The following is a 16,898-nucleotide window of genomic DNA, read 5'->3' as shown; positions in this document are numbered from 1 at the left end:
CCTGGGAGCCCTCAGGACTTGGTTAGAACTCTGATTGCAATTGTTCAATAGCAGGTGGAGGTTTGAAAGCAGTTCCTCAGGTGTGCGATCCCCGTGACTAACCACATGCCCCCAGGGCAGCTCAAAGCTGCATTCCCGCTCCCAGTCTCAGTGTCCTTCACCAAGGCAAATGGCAGGCAGAAGCACCAAGGCAAATTTCTCAGAGCAGGTGAGGATGCTGAGGCCTGAAGAAGATTCCAGACCTTCCGAGCTCTGTCACTTATTGGCTGTGTGACCCTGGGCAAGTCACTCAACCTCTCTGTGCTCCAGTGTGTGACATGGGCACGATACCCTTTTCAGAATGGAATGGGTGGAATAAGGATGGTATCTGCTTAGAGTAGTGCCAGTCACATAGCTGGAGACCCCTCTCATGTGGTCTTAATACACATGAGACCCTTTTAACATTCCCACGCAGCACTGCTCCGGGCTGGGGTGCCCAAGTGACCTGGAGGCAGGAACTCAACTTGTGATGGACAAAGTTGAAGTCAGCTGAGGGGTCCTGATCCAGCCTTCTAGCCTGAGACAAATTAACCAGATTTGCAATGTGAAGGACTCCGGGGAAACCACAGGAGAGGTCGGAGACCAAGATCCCTGACCTTTCCCACCCTCTTCCCACCACTCCACACACCCAGGCCCCAGGAGCTTCTCCCGACTCTTCTAGGCTGCACCAGTGGGGGAAGGGCCTCCTGTCAGTCCTGCAACTCCCTCAAGGTCACCTGAACTGGCTCAAACTCCTCTCTCCTCTCAAAGGCACGAGACAGTCCATTGTCCCAGCCCTGTCTGTGTCCAGGGGCTAGTGTGAGCACCTAGGGAGACTTAGGGGTTCTCACAGGCTGCTATCCTCCTACCCCCGCCCACTGGTCACACTGGTGGGTGGTCTGGAGCTCCAAATATCTGGTTCAGGTCATGCACCACTCCCCTATCCTGCACATGGCACCTCCAGCTCCTTATCTTAGTTCCACAAGTCAGTTGGGAGCTGCCAGGGCCAGGCAAGGACCAGGTCATTAATTATTGGGTCCCTGAGTCTTGCCCTGGAGGGCCTCCGAGTCTGATGGAAGAGATAGCTAATAACAAGCTGGTGCCCTCCTTGTGTTAATAGATAAAGTACTATCTCTATGGCATATGGGCATGGGTAGGGGTGAAGTATCTCCATGGGAGAGCCCTGAACAAACCTGGGAGCCAGGGAAGCTTTCCTGGAAGCAGGGAATATTTGAGCTGAGCGCAGAAGCCTGAACGGGTGATCAGCAGACAGATGAAGGAGTGAGAAGGGCATTCCAGGAAAAAGGAACAGCGTGGGCCAAGGCGAAGCTGCAGACACTGGTGCATAAGTGGGAGAAGTGGGAGCAAGCCTGGAGCCACGGAAAAAAGGTCATGTCCAAATCCAGGGGGCCGAGAAGTACCCGCTGAGCTGTGTAGGGGTGGGACAAGTGCAGGTCGAAGATCTCCCCACCTCCTGGGGTTGGCGGTCATGGATGCCGAGCAACCTCCAGCTTTTCAAAGTCAATGAGTAACTTGAGGGGCTGGACAGGGTCAGGACTGCTGCTGTGGGCCCAGAGGTGTTTTCCACTCCTGAGCAAGCGTGACTGGCCCGCCTACCTGCTCCAGTGTCCGCCCTGCCCTGTTCCACCCAGTTCGGCCTGGCCAGCACTCCTGTAGAAAGACTCCTCTTACCTGGCAGCTGGACCAAGGGAAGCCAGCCTCGGGCATTGGCGGGTGAGGGCCTGGGACCTGGGACCTGGGTTGGTGTCAGGGCTGAGGCGGGGGTTGGTGGCAGGGGAGGGAGAAACACTGCCCTGTCATCCAGGGAAGACTCCCCGGGAGTGATTGGTGTGGTTGTCCGCTCTCTGGGTGCCCAGCGCCATGCTGAGTGCTGGAAAACACTGAGGTGAGGGCAGGGGTCCTGTCCTGTGAGGGCTCCATGTCTGAAGGATAACAGTGGGAGCTAAAAGAGTCTTGGAGACCCTGAACCCTGAGCCCTCTGTTTCAGGAAGAATTCTCCCGTGGTCAAATCCTCTGTGACCTTGGTCAGCTCTTGCCCTTCAGGCCTTGCCTACAATGTGAGGCGGCCACAGGAGGAGGCCCACAGGGTCATCAGGGTCTTTCTAGCTTCAAACGTTGGTTATTCAGGGAGACTGCTGAGAAATGAATACTTTGGGATCTACGAGCTGGGGAGGCTATGCTGGGAAGGAGATAGAAGTCTGGAGGTAAAGCTCCCTGTGGAGACCCTTGTGGGCACAAGAACCAAGAGATGCAGGGCAGCTGGACCTGGGGGTCTTGGTGGGCCCGGCCAAGGAGCTAGATACTGCGCTGCAGGCAATGGAGGAACCACAGGTCCCTCAAAGCAGAGGAAGAGGAGGCCAGTCTGTTGTGAAGCCCGGCTATGTGTATGCAGCAGGCTCAGGCCGGGGACAAGGGTGGGAGGGGGTGGGGGCAGTGTCCAAGTGGCGGGGGGCGGGGCTGCTCTGAGATCTGCTGGGGCGGCAGAAGGCAGGGCTCAGGAGGAGGCCTGACTGCCTGCCCCCTGGTCCAGCTGGAGGAGGGGGGCTGCTGGACCCCATGGGGCCTGGGGAAGCTGCGGGAATGGGTGAGGAACACTTTCTCGAGGGAGGGTTATGGGAGGGACCCTCTGCCCACCAACCTGGGCTGGATCCTTACAGGCCCATCCTGACCATGGTCCCTGCCTGGCTCTGGCTACTTTGCTTCTTAGTCCCCCAGGTGAGTTGGGCCCTCTCTTTGCCCTCAGATCCTGGCCTTGGGGGTTGTACCTTCACCCCCTACTCCACCTGGACCAGTTGCACTGACTATGGATGGTAGTGTCTGGGGGATGTGGTTCTAGGCCTGTCTTGGGGTTAGGAGGTCAAAGGCCAGGGGGCGGAGGGATAAAGTATGACCAGGCCCAGGGAAGGGGTAGAAATTCCCCTTCTCTGTTGGGTCGTAGCACCCATGGGAGGAAGGTACAGCTTGGTGACGTGTTGAGAATCCCTCCACAGGCTCTCCCTAGAGCCCAGACTGCAGAGCTGTATGTCGAAGTCCCGGAAAACTATGGTGGAAATTTCCCTTTGTACTTGACAAAGGTGAGTCTGAGAGCTGACTGGGTGGGCTGCCCTCCCCACAGGTCCTGTTTCCCCTACCTCCAGCATCCATTTCTCTTTATTGCTCTGGCTTTTTAGAGAGTATGTGGTATAGTGTGAATGGCTAGTAAGATTTTCATCTCAGAAGAAAGTAGAGCTTCAAACAGAAGGGGGGGGACATGTCTGGTGGTTCAGTAGTTAGGGCTCAGTGCTCTTGGTGCTGGGGCCCCAGGTTCAATCCCTGATCAAGGAGCTAAAAATCCCAGAGGCTGCATGGCATGGCCAAAACATCTTAAAACATAAAAATTAATTAATTAATTAAAGGATGAAGTGATGGAGGAGGGGTTTCAAGCTTCAGGAAGTAGGGCAGAGAGTATAAGGGAGCACCCAACACAGGGGAAAGAGCTTTGGCTTTGAATGTCCATCCTGTTCCTTACTGGCTTTGTGACCTCGGGCAAGTGCAAGCCCTCTCTGAGCCTCAGTTTCCCCATATTAAAAAATGGGGCTATTGGGTGGAAGGGGCATCCCCCAGACTCGCCCCTAGCTCGCTTTACCTCTGTTCTTCCCCCACCAGCTGCCATTGCCTCGTGAGGAGGCTGAGGGCCAGATTGCGCTGTCAGGAGATGCAGGAGTGGCAGGGGAGGGCCCCTTTGCTGTGGACCCAGAATCTGGCTTCCTGCTGGTGACCAGGTCCCTGGACCGGGAGGAACAGGCAGAGTACCAGCTACGGGTATGGCTGGGCCAGGGGGAGGGGGACGTCGCCGGGGGAGGGCGGGGCTCTGACCACTCCTTCTTGTCAGGTCACCCTGGAGACTGAGGACAGACGTGTCCTGTGGGGCCCGCAGCCCGTGCGTGTGCACGTGAAGGATGAGAACGACCAGGTGCCCCACTTCTCCCAGGCCACCTACAAAGTTCAGCTGAGCCGGGGTACTAGGCCGGGTGAGTGCCCAAAGAAGTGAGCTCACAGCAAGGTCAGTTGGGCACCGATGGGAGAACAGAGAGGAAGCTGATGGCCAGAGAGATGGCATAGGGACACGGCAACAGGGTCCAAGCCACCCCCCTCCCATTTCTGTCCTATCCACACCCCCCACCCAACTGAGGGTCCACAGGTGAGTTCCATCTACTCTAGGCCTCAGTTTACTCATCTGTGAAGTGGGGTGAAGAGTCATGGCGCACCTTCAGAGTCCTGATATGATGATGGGTATGAAAGGCAGAACCAGGGAGAGACAGGCGAAGCTTGGGAGACTCTCCCCACCCCTTTGTCCCTAATGGTAAACTCTCCCCATACTCCCAGGTGTCCCCTTCTTCTTCCTGGAGGCTTCCGATGGGGATGAGCCAGGCACAGTCAACTCAGATCTTCGGTTCCACATCCTGAACCAGGCTCCAGCCCAACCTGCTTCCGATATTTTCCAGCTGGAGCCTCGGCTGGGCGCTCTGGCTCTGAGACCTGAGGGTGAGCCTGAGTCAGTGTGAAAAGGGAGGGACGGGGAGAGCTGGGTTTCATCTGAGCTGTAGGATGGGTTTGCAGCTCAAGAGATAAAAGAGGAGGAAAGAGTATTGCAGCTGGAGAGGGTAGCAAGGCAAAATCATGTGTGGAGCCAGGACCATGCATGGAGTTAAGAAACGGTGTGCCTGGAAGTAGGGTTTCCCTGGTGGTTCAGTGGTAAACAGTCCACCTGCAATGCAGGAGGACCAGGTTTGATCCCTGGGTTGGGAAGATCCCCTGGAGAAGGGAATTGCAACTCACTCCAATATTCTTGCCTGGAGAATCCCACAGACAGAGGAGTCTGGTGGGCTACAGTCCATGGGGTCACAAAGAGTTGGACACAACTGAGCAATTAAGCATGCACGTGACTGGAAGTGCCTCAACCCTACATTCTACAAACCTGGGCCTAAGAGGCAAGGGTAGGAGAGACCTGAGGGGTTGTGGCCCAGAACCTTGTGGCTGGGAGACCTTGGGACGGATGGCAAGAGAGATCTGGACATGGGAGTTCAGACCAAAGAAACAAATTGGGAAAAGAAAAAGTAGTCAATCATACAACTCTCTCATTCACCCATCTATCACCCAACCACATATAGTCCATCTACCCAACCATCCATCCACAGGTCCAAATTCCCATCTATCTACCCTCCCAAGCCTCTATCTATCCAGTCAATTGTCCATTTATCCAACCAGTCATTCACTCATCTACATATCCACCCATGTACCCCCTCATCCTGGCCATCCACGAATCCAGTACATCAACCTTTCTTTGTGTGGACAGATGTGCAAGTGATTCTGCAAACTGTCAAGTCCAGGTTGACTGCTCACGATGGTGCTACAGGTCCCTCTCATCCCTTGGCCAAGACAGTATCCTGAACACCTGCCGTGTACTTGTCTTTGTGTTTGGTTCCTTGCTGAGAAGGATGCACTGGCCCCCTGACCAGCTGACTGCCTTCCCCTTCTAGGGAGCACCAGCCTAGACAAGTCTCTGGAGGGGCACTACCAGCTGTTGGTACAAGTCAAGGACATGGGTGACCAGGCCTCGGGCCACCAGGCCACAGCCACCATAGATGTCTCTATAGTGGAAAACACCTGGGTGCCCCTAGATCCTGTCCACCTGGCAGAGAATCTCCAAGTCCCATACCCACACCACATTGCTCAGGTGAGTAAATAGCTGTTACAGCTGAAATAACCCCGTGGATGGTGCAGCTGGGCCTGAGTCTTATGGAGATTTGCAACTTGACCTTGACCCCTGCTCCGCCCCTGACTATGCTCCCCCCTCCTCTGTCCCCATCAGCTCCCATGATGCAATGAGTGTTTAAAGGACCAGGCCCTGAGCTCCTCAGATGGTTGTCCTCTGGCTGGCGTGGCTCCCTGCTCTGACCTCCTGAGCTCACCCCAGGCTTCCTCACAGAACAGCTGCTACCTCCTTGCTGCCATGGGGATTGTCACCTAGGCCAGGAATGTCTCAGGCCTCCTCGAGGAATGCCCTGGGGTCAGGCTCAGTCCCAGAGAGGAGAGAATAAAACAATCTGGTCATTCAGACACTTTGGGCAGAATCCAGGCTTGAACCAGGGCAAGGCCACCACAGGGTTGTCACGACAACCTCCCTAAACAAAAGGATCATACCTGGTCTCCCAAGAGGACAGTCGCTTGCCTGGAGTCACATGGCAGTTGGGGCGCAGGCTCCCTAAACCGTGAACTGTTGGAACATAAGGGATAACGTGGACTATTCCTGCCCTTCATCCTGGAGACCCTCATTCTGTGTCTCCCTCGCAGGTCCACTGGAATGGGGGGGATGTACATTATCACCTGGAGAGCCAGCCCCAGGGACCATTTGATGTGGACACAGAGGGGAAACTCTATGTGACCCGGGAGCTGGATCGAGAAGCCCAGGCTGAGGTGAGATGAAGGGGGAGCCAGGACAGGCTGAGGGGTGTTTGGTCCCGGTCAGGGGGCTTCTGGGGGTGTCACATCCTCCACAGACACTGAGGCAGAAGAACTGGAGCTGCCCACCAGAAGAGAAGACCCTGGTCTTCACCTGAAGCCCTCCCACTGCCCACTACAGTACCTGCTCCGGGTGTGGGCTCAGAACACCCACAGTGAGGACTATGCAGAAGCACTGGAGCTGCAGGTGGTGGTGACGGATGAGAACGACAACGCACCCGTCTGCCCCCCACGAGGCCCCTCAGTCAGCATCCCAGAGCTCAGCCCCCCAGGTGGGCTATGGGCCCTGTTAGGGGGTGGGGTAGTGGTAAAACCCCTGTGAACTATGCCACGTGACCGTCCTGTGCTATGGGGCCAACCAGCCCCAGGCCGATATATCAACGTCTGACCCAGCCCACACACATACACAAAGAAGAGTGGGGGGTAAGGCCTCCAGGCTTGGCTGTGGTCCCACCCAGGTGGGTGTCATCTTCGCAGGCACCAAGGTGGCTAAGATTTCGGCAGAGGACACAGATGCTCCCAGTTCCCCCAATTCCCATGTTGTGTATCAGCTACTGAGCCCTGAGCCTGAGGAGCCGGCAGAACTGAGAGCCTTCGAGCTGGACTCCACCTCGGGCAGCGTGACCCTGGGGGCTGCCCAGCTCCAAGCTGGCCAGAACATCCTGCTTCAGGTGCTGGCCATGGACCTAGGAGGAGCAGATGGTGGTAAGTGCCCCAGTGGTGGGTGACCAGGGTTCCCTGACCCCTCAGCTCCCACCCTGGCCTCCCCAACATGCCCTCCTCTGTCTCAGGCCTCAGCAGCACCTGTGAAATACCAGTCACCATCACGGACATCAATGACCATGCCCCAGAGTTTACCACTTCCCAGGTAAGCAGGCACAGGGAAGGACCCCTTCAGCAGGCACTAATGGTAGGCTCACAGCCCCTTGCCATCTCTCCAGATTGAGCCCGTAAGTCTCCCTGAGGATGCAGAGCCTGGGACTCTGGTGACCACACTCACGGCCACTGATGCTGACCTCGAACCTGCCTTCCGCCTCATGGACTTTGACATCGAGGCAGGGGATGAAGAGGGGACCTTCAGCCTGGACTGGGAGCCAGACTCTGATCATGTCCAGCTGAGACTCCTCAAGGTAAGGGGCTAGGGGTGGAGAAGGGGTGCACACATACACGCACGCATTCATGCATGAGGGCGCCATGCCTTGGCCCACACAGTGACCCAAGTCCCTCTGGTTCCAGAACCTCAGCTATGAGGCAGCTCCAAGCCACGAGTTGGTGGTGGTGGTGCGGAACGTGGAAGAGCTGGTGGGGCCAGGCCCAGGCTCAGGAGCCACAGCCACCGTGACTGTGCTGGTGGAAAGGGTGGTGCCGCCTCCTCAGCTGGACCAGGAGAGCTATGAGGCCAGTGTCCCCATCAGCACCCCTGCTGGCTCCCTCCTGCTGACCGTCCAGCCCTCAGACCCCATGAGCAGTCCCCTCAGGTAAGGCAGAAGCCCAGCCCCTTACCTAGACTGGACCTCCTCTGTTCCTTGGGAATGACCCCCGGACCTCAGAGGGAATTAACATTATTTACGACCTGGAAAGTTCCTCAAACCATTGGCTAATTTGCAGGTTGTGACTCTTGGGGGCACCAGGGTAGCAGGGAGAAGGGGTGCTGGGACCCCTTGAGAGCTCAGATGATGCCTCCTCATTCCATCCTGTGTACCCGGCCCTCTTCCTGCCACCCACCCAGAGTGCAGCACTGTGCTATTCCCAGGCCTCTGGCTCCTTCTTGGCCCTTTGTGGGCTGACCTGGGAATAGTGGAATTAAGTCTAGAGTCCCACAGGCTCTAGTGTGATCCCTCTCTCAGCCTCAGTGTCTGTGGTTTAAGCCTTGCCCCGCCCCAACAAGTCCCTTAAGCTGGAGACAGATCATGGATGCTGCTGCTGCCTTCAAGTCACAGAGGGAATGTGGGACTCGGGCAGGTCACATGGCCCTGGAGGTCTCTGGGCAAGACCCCATATGTGGTCACTGCCTCCCTGCCCATTTTCTTTGGGCCTCAGGTTCTCCCTGGTCAATGACTCCGAAGGCTGGCTCTGCATCAAGGAGATCTCCGGGGAGGTGCACACAGCCCGGCCCCTGCAGGGCGCCCAGCCTGGGGACATGTACACAGTGCTCATAGAGGCCCAGGATGCAGGTATGGCCAGCCTATGGTGGGGACCCCTGGGAGGGTGAGAGAGCCTCAGACAGACAGATGAGCAGGACCAAGCCTCCTCCCCAGGGCCCTTGCTAGCATCCACTCTGCCCAAGGCAGGAGGGAGGGACAAGGAGCTGGGTACAGTGTCCTTCTCTGAGAATGCCTGGCCTCTGCCCCGCCACCATCCTCTTCGCCAGACACTTGTAATCCCCCAACCTCACCCTGGGGCGGTTGGGGGGGGGCCCCTCTTAGCGTGTCAGCTTTATACACAAACTGGGAGCAGAGGGTTTGGGGCTGGGCGGGAGGTGAGGGGGCAGATAAGGGCCAGGGGCTCTCCCCGGGAGGCGTGCCAGGAGGTGAGCTTGGATGAGGTCAGGTGGGGAGGACTCCAAACACCATGTTGATGGGATGAAGAGCTGGCCCAGGGGCGGGATGTCAGGTTTCAGCTCTGAGCTGGACTGAGCAAGACAGACAAGCAGGGGAGAGCTCATGTATAGTCAGGGCATTTCTGCACTGTTGGGCCCTGGCTCCAGGGGCTGGGGTGGGGGTGGGGGTTGAGGCAAGCTTTCCATCCAAAAAGGCACAGAAAGGCCTGGCGGGTGTTTGGATGGTGAAGGGGGTGAAGGGTATGAGGAAGAGACTAGCGTGGAGATGCTGGGGATGGAGATGTGAAGGTGGGTGGGAAGGAGGGGCAAGAAAGGGGCTCAGCAGGGTGAGAAGATGGACTGTGGGGAAGGGGACCAGCCCAGGGACCTTGAATTCACCCAACTCCCCCACAAGGGGCTGAGTCACCTCAGTACTGCCTCCTCTGCAGATGAACCAACGCTGAGCACCTCTGCGACCCTTGTGATTCACTTCCTGAAGGCCCTTTCTGCCCCAACCCCGACGCTGGCTCCCGTGCCCTCCCGACACCTATGCACACCCCGCCAGGACCATGGGGTGGTTGTCAGTGGACCCAGGGAGGACCCTGACCTGGCTGATAGACATGGTCCCTACAGCTTTGCCCTTGGTCCCAACCCCACGGTGCAGCGGGACTGGCGTCTCCGGGCTCTCAATGGTGTGTGCTGGGGAAAGCGGGGAGGCTGTGGCCAAGGCAGGGGGCGGGTGGATTTTGGAAGTGAGACACCCTCTCACCATGAGGGTGGGGCTGGGTCTGGGGGGAGCAGGCTGCTGACTCTGATTGCTGCTTACGATTCCCAACAGGGTCCCATGCCTACCTCACCTTGGGCCTGCATTGGGTAGAGCCTCGCGAACACATAGTCCCCATAGTTGTCAGCCGCAATGACCAGATATGGCAGATCCAGGTCCGAGGTGAGGCCGGGCTGGGGTGCAGCCAAGGTCAGGGGCATGCAGTTTCTGAGGGAGCCACTGGGACGTAGGCGGAGGGACTGGGCCACATGTCTGCAGGCTCATGTGGACAGCATATACCTGTGCACACCTGCACATGTGTGGCTGGGCACACAGAGCCCAGTGCACACAGGCGCATGCACACAGGAGCTTGCTTCAACCCCCACACCCATGAACACGCACATAGGCACAGAAGCACACATACTAGCCAGCTGGGCTGGGCTTAAGCCGCTGAGAAGCTGGGGAGCCCTCCCCCACTGCCCTGACCTTCCTTCCCTGCCTGTCCTCAGTGATCGTGTGTCGCTGCAATGTGGAGGGGCAGTGCATGCGCAAGGTGGGCCGCATGAAGGGCATGCCCACGAAGCTGTCGGCGGTGGGCATTCTCGTGGGCACTCTGATAGCAATAGGTAATGGAGGCTGGGCTCCTGCGTGGGGGAGGGCAATGGTGGTCAGAGCCACAGCCTCCAGATAAACAGTGCTCCTGTTCCCATGGATCCCCCAGGGCTGAGAAGAAACCCACCCCCCCCCCAACTCTCAGATTCATTATGCTCTTGCCTCCTCTTACCATAGTCCAGGTCATTCTCATTGATAATAGCATTTACTGTTACATTGTTACACCTTAACTGTGTATCAGCCAAGCACAGGTTTATTGAGTTGAATCCTCCCACAACCTTGTGATGCTGGCATTTCCCCACTTTTCCAGGTGAGGTCACTGATGCTCAGAGAGGTTAAGTAACTTGTCAGAGTTTACATAGCCAGCGTGTGGCAGAGCTCACTCTTTCCAGCCTAAGTCCTTCAGTTCAAGCCTTACTCTCCATCCCCTTTGTTTATTTAGCCCCCTAAATTTTTTTTTCCTGGCTGGTTTTCTTTACTGGTGCTATGACATTGCTACAATGTGCCTTCCTCTCAGAGGTCCATGGGACAACTCACTGGCTCTCAGACGACCCCCTGTCTGTACCCCAGAGAAGGGGACCTTGGAGGCTGGGGCATTCTGGGGCAGCCTCAAGGGGATGGGTGCCTGGTGAGGGCCAGATGAGTCAGTTATGCTCCTTCAGCACCAGAACCACAGAATCATACCCAATTCAGCCTCAGAGATGCTATCTAGGAAACTGCTTCTTCATTAAATCAATTCCAATAGCAAGGAATCCCCAGGGATAGACAAGTCCTACTGCCCTTTCTGAGGGCTGATCTATCCCTCTCTGGCTCCTCAGGCATCTTCCTCATCCTCATCTTCACCCACTTGACCCTGGCGAGGAAGAAGGACCTGGATCAGCCAGTAGACAGTGTGCCCCTGAAGGCGGCAGTTTAAATGGTCCAGGCAGCCCCTGCTGGGAACTTGGCATCTGGCTGCATCCGAATCCACTGGGAGATAGCCCAGCACTCCAGATCCACGAGGCTGAGACAGGGCAAGAAGCCCCTTCACTTGCCCTAGGAGGGAGGCAACATCACCAGATATGTCTGTGGAGCCTGCACACAGACTTAAGTGCCCGTGGAACCACTTCAGACGGCTCATGTCTGTCCAATAATAAAGCCTCAGAGAACTGGCCATGGGTCCTCAGGGACCATGCGCCCATGTCCAAGTGTCCATTTGTGTGTCCATCATCCAAGTCCACCTGCCCCTTAACCTCTTCCCCATCTCCTGCTGCACAGAAAGTGTTTCAGTGCTTGAGGAATGAGCCTGGGGTCCCCTGTGGAGAAAGACATGAGATCTTGAGGCTAGAGACAAATGTGTCATTTCTCTGGGCATTTGGAGACCACTGGTTGCAGACTCTGGATGGGTTAACTGTACAGGTAATGGTTGAGAAGGGTGTCCTTGAGAGTGACATGGACTCACAGGTGCTCTTGGAAGGCAACTTGTGAGTCCATGTCCTGTACTCATGTGTGAGTACACTCGAGTCCCTATACATGAATCACCTGCATGCAGGGGTGGGGAGAGGTCCTTAAGTCTCAGGAGGGGTCTGAGTAGGAATGGTGAGGGCCTCGTGGTGCTGGAAAGCAGAAATGAGGCTAGGGATGGGTCTCTCTGCCCCTGGCTGGCCCCAAGGCACCTTTGAGTTTTATACACAGGCTGATGAGGAGTCTGCAAAAAATCAGAGAATCACTCAGATGGACACCACTGGGGTGGGATAGGAACCCTCGTGGCTCACCTTGCCCCTGCCCCAGATGAGAACCCTTTCCCCTGGCCTGAGATTAAGCCACGGCCTGGTGCTAAGCCCTGATCCCATCTCCAGACTGACCTCTCATCCCTGACCCTTTGACTGACCCAAGACACATACTGATCCCCCATGCCTTCATCCCAATGGTCTCTGGGATGGGACTTGTTGTCCCAGGCACCCTGAGCTGATGATGGTAAATCACCGGGAAAGGAGAAAAACAATCTCAGTGGGGCCCAGGCTCTATTTTTAGGAGATAATCTCCTCACTCCTGGCAGATTCTGTGGGATGGAGGCCAAGCACAGCCAAGAGATATGGGGCAGGCATCCTGGAGGGCCTAGGGGAGCCTGGGAAACTCAGCCAGGATCCCCAGCCCAAGGATGGACTCTAAATCTGATCCTAGCCACTCTGGGCCCACGTCATCCCTCCCTCCCCTGCCCCACAGGAGGCTCTGCTGACTAATACGGTCCAAGCAGAGCTTCCTGCCCATCACTTAGGATCCTCTGCTTGGCCTGCACCTACTCAGAAGCCTTCAAGGTACAAAGCTCTTCGAAAGCAGATCTCATTGAATCTTTCCATCAATGTGCAAGGGCGGGTTTATTGGCCCCATTTGTCCAGTGAAGGAATTTGAAGGTCAGGGAAATTAAGGGCTGCAACTGGGGGTCTCAGAAGCAGGGCAGTCAAGGTTTGTGTTACTTCTCCAGCAGTGTCCACAGCCCTCAGCAGGTCTCTGCACCCACCAGATTCCCCCAGATGGGCTTTAGGGATCAGCCAGGCCAGCAACTTCTTATCAGGTTGGAAAAGTAAATCCCAAAGAGGTGGAGAAGCCTTCCCAAGTCCATCCAGCAGCTGAACTGGGCCCTGGGAATTAGCTGCTTTCTGGGTCCTGGTTCTGGATAGGCAGATAGGTTGATAGGTGGGTGAGTGGATGAATGGATGGGTGGGTGTGTGGGTTGGCCCAAGATGAATGGGTAGACAGGCAGATAGATAGATGGGTGTGTGGATAAGTGGACGAATATATGGGTGGGTAACAGGGTTGGTGACAGGACAACAGGGCTCATGAGGGCATCTGCCTCAATACGAGGTCTCAAGCCTCTAGACCTCAGAGCACTTTCTGACTGTGGGGTTGACAACAGGGCCCACAACCCCCAACGACACGGGCTGCATTTTCCTGAGCACCTGTGGACATAAGCCTCTCCTGCCATTCTCAGTTCCTTCTGTAGAGGAAAGTGAGGGCGTGGAGGGGCGTGGCTCCCCCTGGCTCTCTGAGGGAGAGAAACAAGAAGCTGGTGTTCTTTTGTGGGCTTGGCGGTAGGTCAGTGAGCTCACTCTGCAGGCGGGGCTTGGACCCTGCAAGGGCAAGGTTAGGGGGTGGGGGGTGACTGGTGGCTCCGTGTGGGCGGAAGAACGTGTGATTCCTGCTCTGCCTCCTCCCTGCTGTGTGTTCCCAGGGGAATCTCTTTACTTTTCTGAGCCTCAGTGTTCTTGTCGGTAAAATGGGTCTCACTCAAATAGAGTTATTGAGAGGACTACACGAGGTAACCCCTGAAAAAAAAAAATGTGTGTACAACAATGGCAGGCACAGAGCAGGAGCTCTACCAACATGGTTTTCCCTGGTCCATGGACTGTGGGTTGGGGGAGCTCATCTCAGACGCCTACAGTCACAGATTCTGACACCCTCCCCAGGGGCCCCGTGAGGCCCAGGCTTTTGGGAGGAAGTGTGGAGTAGGACCCCAACTCCTGCTCCCCTGTGATCCTGCTGGGTGACCCTGAGTGAGACATCCCTTCCAGCCTTGGCTCCTCGCCAGCTCCATGGCTCTCTCTGGGTGCCGCTGAGAGTTCTCATGGGGTTCAGACCGATCTGGAGAGATTTGTGGGGTCCACCCTGGTGGGGAGTTCATGGTCTCCCTCTCCCAGGCTCCTTCCAGAGGCACTGGGCCAGATCAAAGGGACCCAGCACTGAGGATTGGGAGGCGGGCTTGGAAAGAATGTAAACATGAGGATATTTTTAAACTTTTTCCAGACCCAGAGATTAGGGCTCTTGAAGCAAGAGACCCAGAGGTCAGTCTGGCCCTTTGCTCACAAAGAAAAAAATGGTCTCGGGATCTCAGAGACAGCCCCTCCTCCAACCCCACTCACACCCACCAAGACTCATCTCAAGACTAGCTTAGGCCTCAGGACAAAGTTCTTTCTCTGATCTCATCTTCGAACGTCCTGCTGCTGTGGGATAAGGTGTTTCTAATGAGAGGGTCTCAGGAACGTGTGAGGACCCAGAGGACTGACGGGTGGGGAGGCCTATCTGAGAGACAGTTCCGGGAGACTGAGCTAGGAGACCCCATGGCGGCCCAATCACTCTGTTAGGAGTCTGTGTGTGCCTGTGTGCACGTGAGTGTGTCCGTGGGTGTGTGTGTGTTAAACACTAGTCTGCATGGTAAAAGCGTGCCAGGAACCCACCCCAGCCCTTCTCTTCTTTCCCTTCCCTGGCATCCCTGGGCCCCTCCCCCCGGGACTCTTGGATCTGTGGGGGACATGGAGTGGGGCAGGAGGTAGGCTTGCGGGTCAAGAGAACAGGGAAGATGAGGGGAGCAAGAGGGCTGGGAGGGGTGAGAAGGCTGGGGGAGGGGCTGGGTCCAGGTTTGAGCCATGCAATGAGTCAGGCTATGAGAGATTCAGGGGCCACGGTCCAGGGGGATGGGGGACTCAGCCTCATCTCCTTTAATTACCCCCAGGTCCGACAGTGACTCAGGACTTGGACACAAGCCTCCCTAAATCTCCCTGCCTCAAATGTCATGGTGATGCTCACCCTGGATTCCATGACAACAGCCTCTTCTCTTAGAGTGATGCACCCTTGTGCTGTGGAGCACACAACAGGCGTGTCACAGGCAGACTCATAGAGGGAACTCAGCCACAGCATATGCCTTATTCCAGGGACTCCAATATCCCCATCCATATCCCCTCTGACCAAGATGTCCAAGGGTCAGAGTTCTCAGGGGCATTCAGGAGACAGGCCCACAGCAGGTACCAGGACAGTGAAGGGCCCTAGCAAGAAGAGAAGCCTTGCTGGCCATTTTCCATGCCTCAGGAGGCTGTTGGGCCATTTACTCTGCTTGTGGGCCCAGAGAAGGACAGTGTCTGGCTCCAGGTCATACAGCTTATCAGAGGAGGGCAGGGCTCCAGCCCCAGGCCAGGATCTGCACAAGGCAGTGTGCTCCCCTGCAGGTCCCCTCCACTGAGGCAGCAGGGGAAGAGGATGAGGCTTGGCGCTACATCACAAGGTGTGGCTGGATGTCAGGACAATGAGTGGGGGGTGGCGAAGCCTGATGGGAAAAGACAGCTGGAGATTTGTCCTCAACCGGAGGGCCAGAGCTGCCCGCCTGCAGCCGTTGCTGTGTTGTCCCTGTGTGCCTGCCCACTCAGCAGGGCTGTTACTATTCTTACCCACTTGCTGGCGGCAGCGGGGTCAGAGATAGTGGCTAGGTGGGAGCGAGTCATGAGTACCAGTCCCTTATCGAACACGTTCCCTGGAAACTTGGCAGGGGCTACCAGGCTCCGGGGGCCTAGGCAGGGCGGGCAAGGTGGTCACAGGGACGGGGAGGGGGGTGGGCTCACTCGGACAAGGCTTTATGCCAGCTCACCTACCTCTCCTACAGCCAGGCAAGTTTCCATGAGCACCAGCCTCAGGTTTCCAGTGCAATTTCTTTCCGTATGGTCATTAAGACCCTCAAGTCATCTTCCTAGCCCATCTACCCCAGAGGGCACCACCTCAGAGCTTTTAAAGATGAGGTATTGGTTTCCCCAGCGAGGCCATAGGCAAGGGGCCACCTCTACAGGGAGAGCCCTGTACTGAGAGCCACAGGGGTCCAGGTTGACCACTGTTCTGCCCACTTCCCAGCTGTGTGACTTTGGGTAAGTCCTTTCCCTTACCCTGAGCTGCGCTTTCCTCACCCTCTCCAGGGCTGCTTGTGGGATGATGAAGTCCAATAGCCAGGAAGGTGGGCTGAGGGCTGCAAATACGGGTGTGTCTGTGCACGTGAGCGAGTATGCTTGGTGGGTGCAGGGGGAGGGGGGGAGAGGGAGGCACGTGGGTTCCCCATCTTGGAGACTCCCGCCCCGTGGATTTTCCACTGGCACGTCGGCACCCTCTCCCCCAAAATAGGCCCTACGAGCCGTGTGGGACAGAGCCCAGACTGAGGGGACTTTTTTTAGCTGCCCTTTGATTGTCAGCTCTCGAGCGGCCGCTATTTTGAGCCCCAACGCCTGAAGGAGGAGGGCCAAGTGAGGGCTGGGGTCAGCTCAGTGGGCCTGGCTGGCTCTCGAAAGGCATCCCCGAGGGGGCCAGACGTGCCCTCTCTGGCCCAGCTCTGCTGGCAAGGAAAGCACAGCATCTCCTGTGTACTGGGCCTGAGAGCTCAGTTATTCACCTCCAGGGAAGCTGCGAACCTGGCAAAAACCATCCTTGTTTATGACGCTTACCCTGCAGGCCATTGGCCTTGGCCATCGAGGGAAGAGCACATTGTGGGGATTAACTGAGACAACACAAGCAAAGCCCTTACTTAGCACAGGGACTGGCACAAAACTGGCCCTTAAAAATGGGAATAGCTACTGTTATTATTGTCATCACAGCTGTTGTCATTCTTGACTTTGTTGTTAAGGTAACATTTTTATCTAGTTTCCTTCCAGTCTT

The 16,898-nt window shown here is 56.5% G+C and overlaps 1 protein-coding gene across 3 annotated transcripts; it reads left to right on the top strand.

Annotated features, from left to right (window-relative positions):
• The first annotated feature begins 1,603 nt into the window (after positions 1 to 1,603).
• CDH16 (cadherin 16) lies at positions 1,604 to 11,647 on the top strand. 3 transcript variants are annotated; one of them, XM_065925475.1, is made up of 19 exons: positions 1,629 to 1,752; positions 2,167 to 2,243; positions 2,697 to 2,754; positions 3,030 to 3,113; positions 3,685 to 3,840; positions 3,911 to 4,049; positions 4,405 to 4,563; positions 5,559 to 5,755; positions 6,373 to 6,495; positions 6,662 to 6,812; positions 7,018 to 7,245; positions 7,332 to 7,408; positions 7,482 to 7,670; positions 7,777 to 8,018; positions 8,581 to 8,714; positions 9,529 to 9,771; positions 9,918 to 10,025; positions 10,352 to 10,468; positions 11,273 to 11,646. In XM_065925475.1, exons 2-19 carry the CDS (start codon positions 2,182 to 2,184, stop codon positions 11,368 to 11,370), a joined length of 2,565 nt encoding a protein of 854 aa, XP_065781547.1. In that variant the 5' UTR covers positions 1,629 to 1,752; positions 2,167 to 2,181; the 3' UTR covers positions 11,371 to 11,646. The 3 variants fall into 3 exon arrangements, with proteins under 3 accessions (XP_065781548.1, XP_065781549.1, XP_065781547.1); XM_065925476.1 differs by lacking the exon at positions 2,167 to 2,243 and having other exon boundaries at positions 1,604 to 1,752; XM_065925477.1 differs by lacking the exon at positions 10,352 to 10,468 and having other exon boundaries at positions 1,628 to 1,752; positions 11,273 to 11,647.
• The last annotated feature ends 5,251 nt before the right edge of the window (positions 11,648 to 16,898 follow it).

Source organism: Muntiacus reevesi, chromosome 2, assembly GCF_963930625.1.
Source record: "Muntiacus reevesi chromosome 2, mMunRee1.1, whole genome shotgun sequence".
NCBI lineage: Eukaryota > Metazoa > Chordata > Mammalia > Artiodactyla > Cervidae > Muntiacus > Muntiacus reevesi.
This window is presented reverse-complemented; position numbering and strand designations above follow the sequence as displayed.

Bases quoted from the DNA above. Each gene is read 5' to 3' on its own strand.
- CDH16 (XM_065925475.1), top strand. From the start codon at position 2,182: ATGAATACTTTGGGATCTACGAGCTGGGGAGGCTATGCTGGGAAGGAG. The intron at 3,114-3,684 runs GTGAGTCTGAGA...TTCCCCCACCAG, and splicing joins TCCCTTTGTACTTGACAAAG to CTGCCATTGCCTCGTGAGGA. The intron at 4,564-5,558 runs GTGAGCCTGAGT...TTCCCCTTCTAG, and splicing joins TCTGGCTCTGAGACCTGAGG to GGAGCACCAGCCTAGACAAG.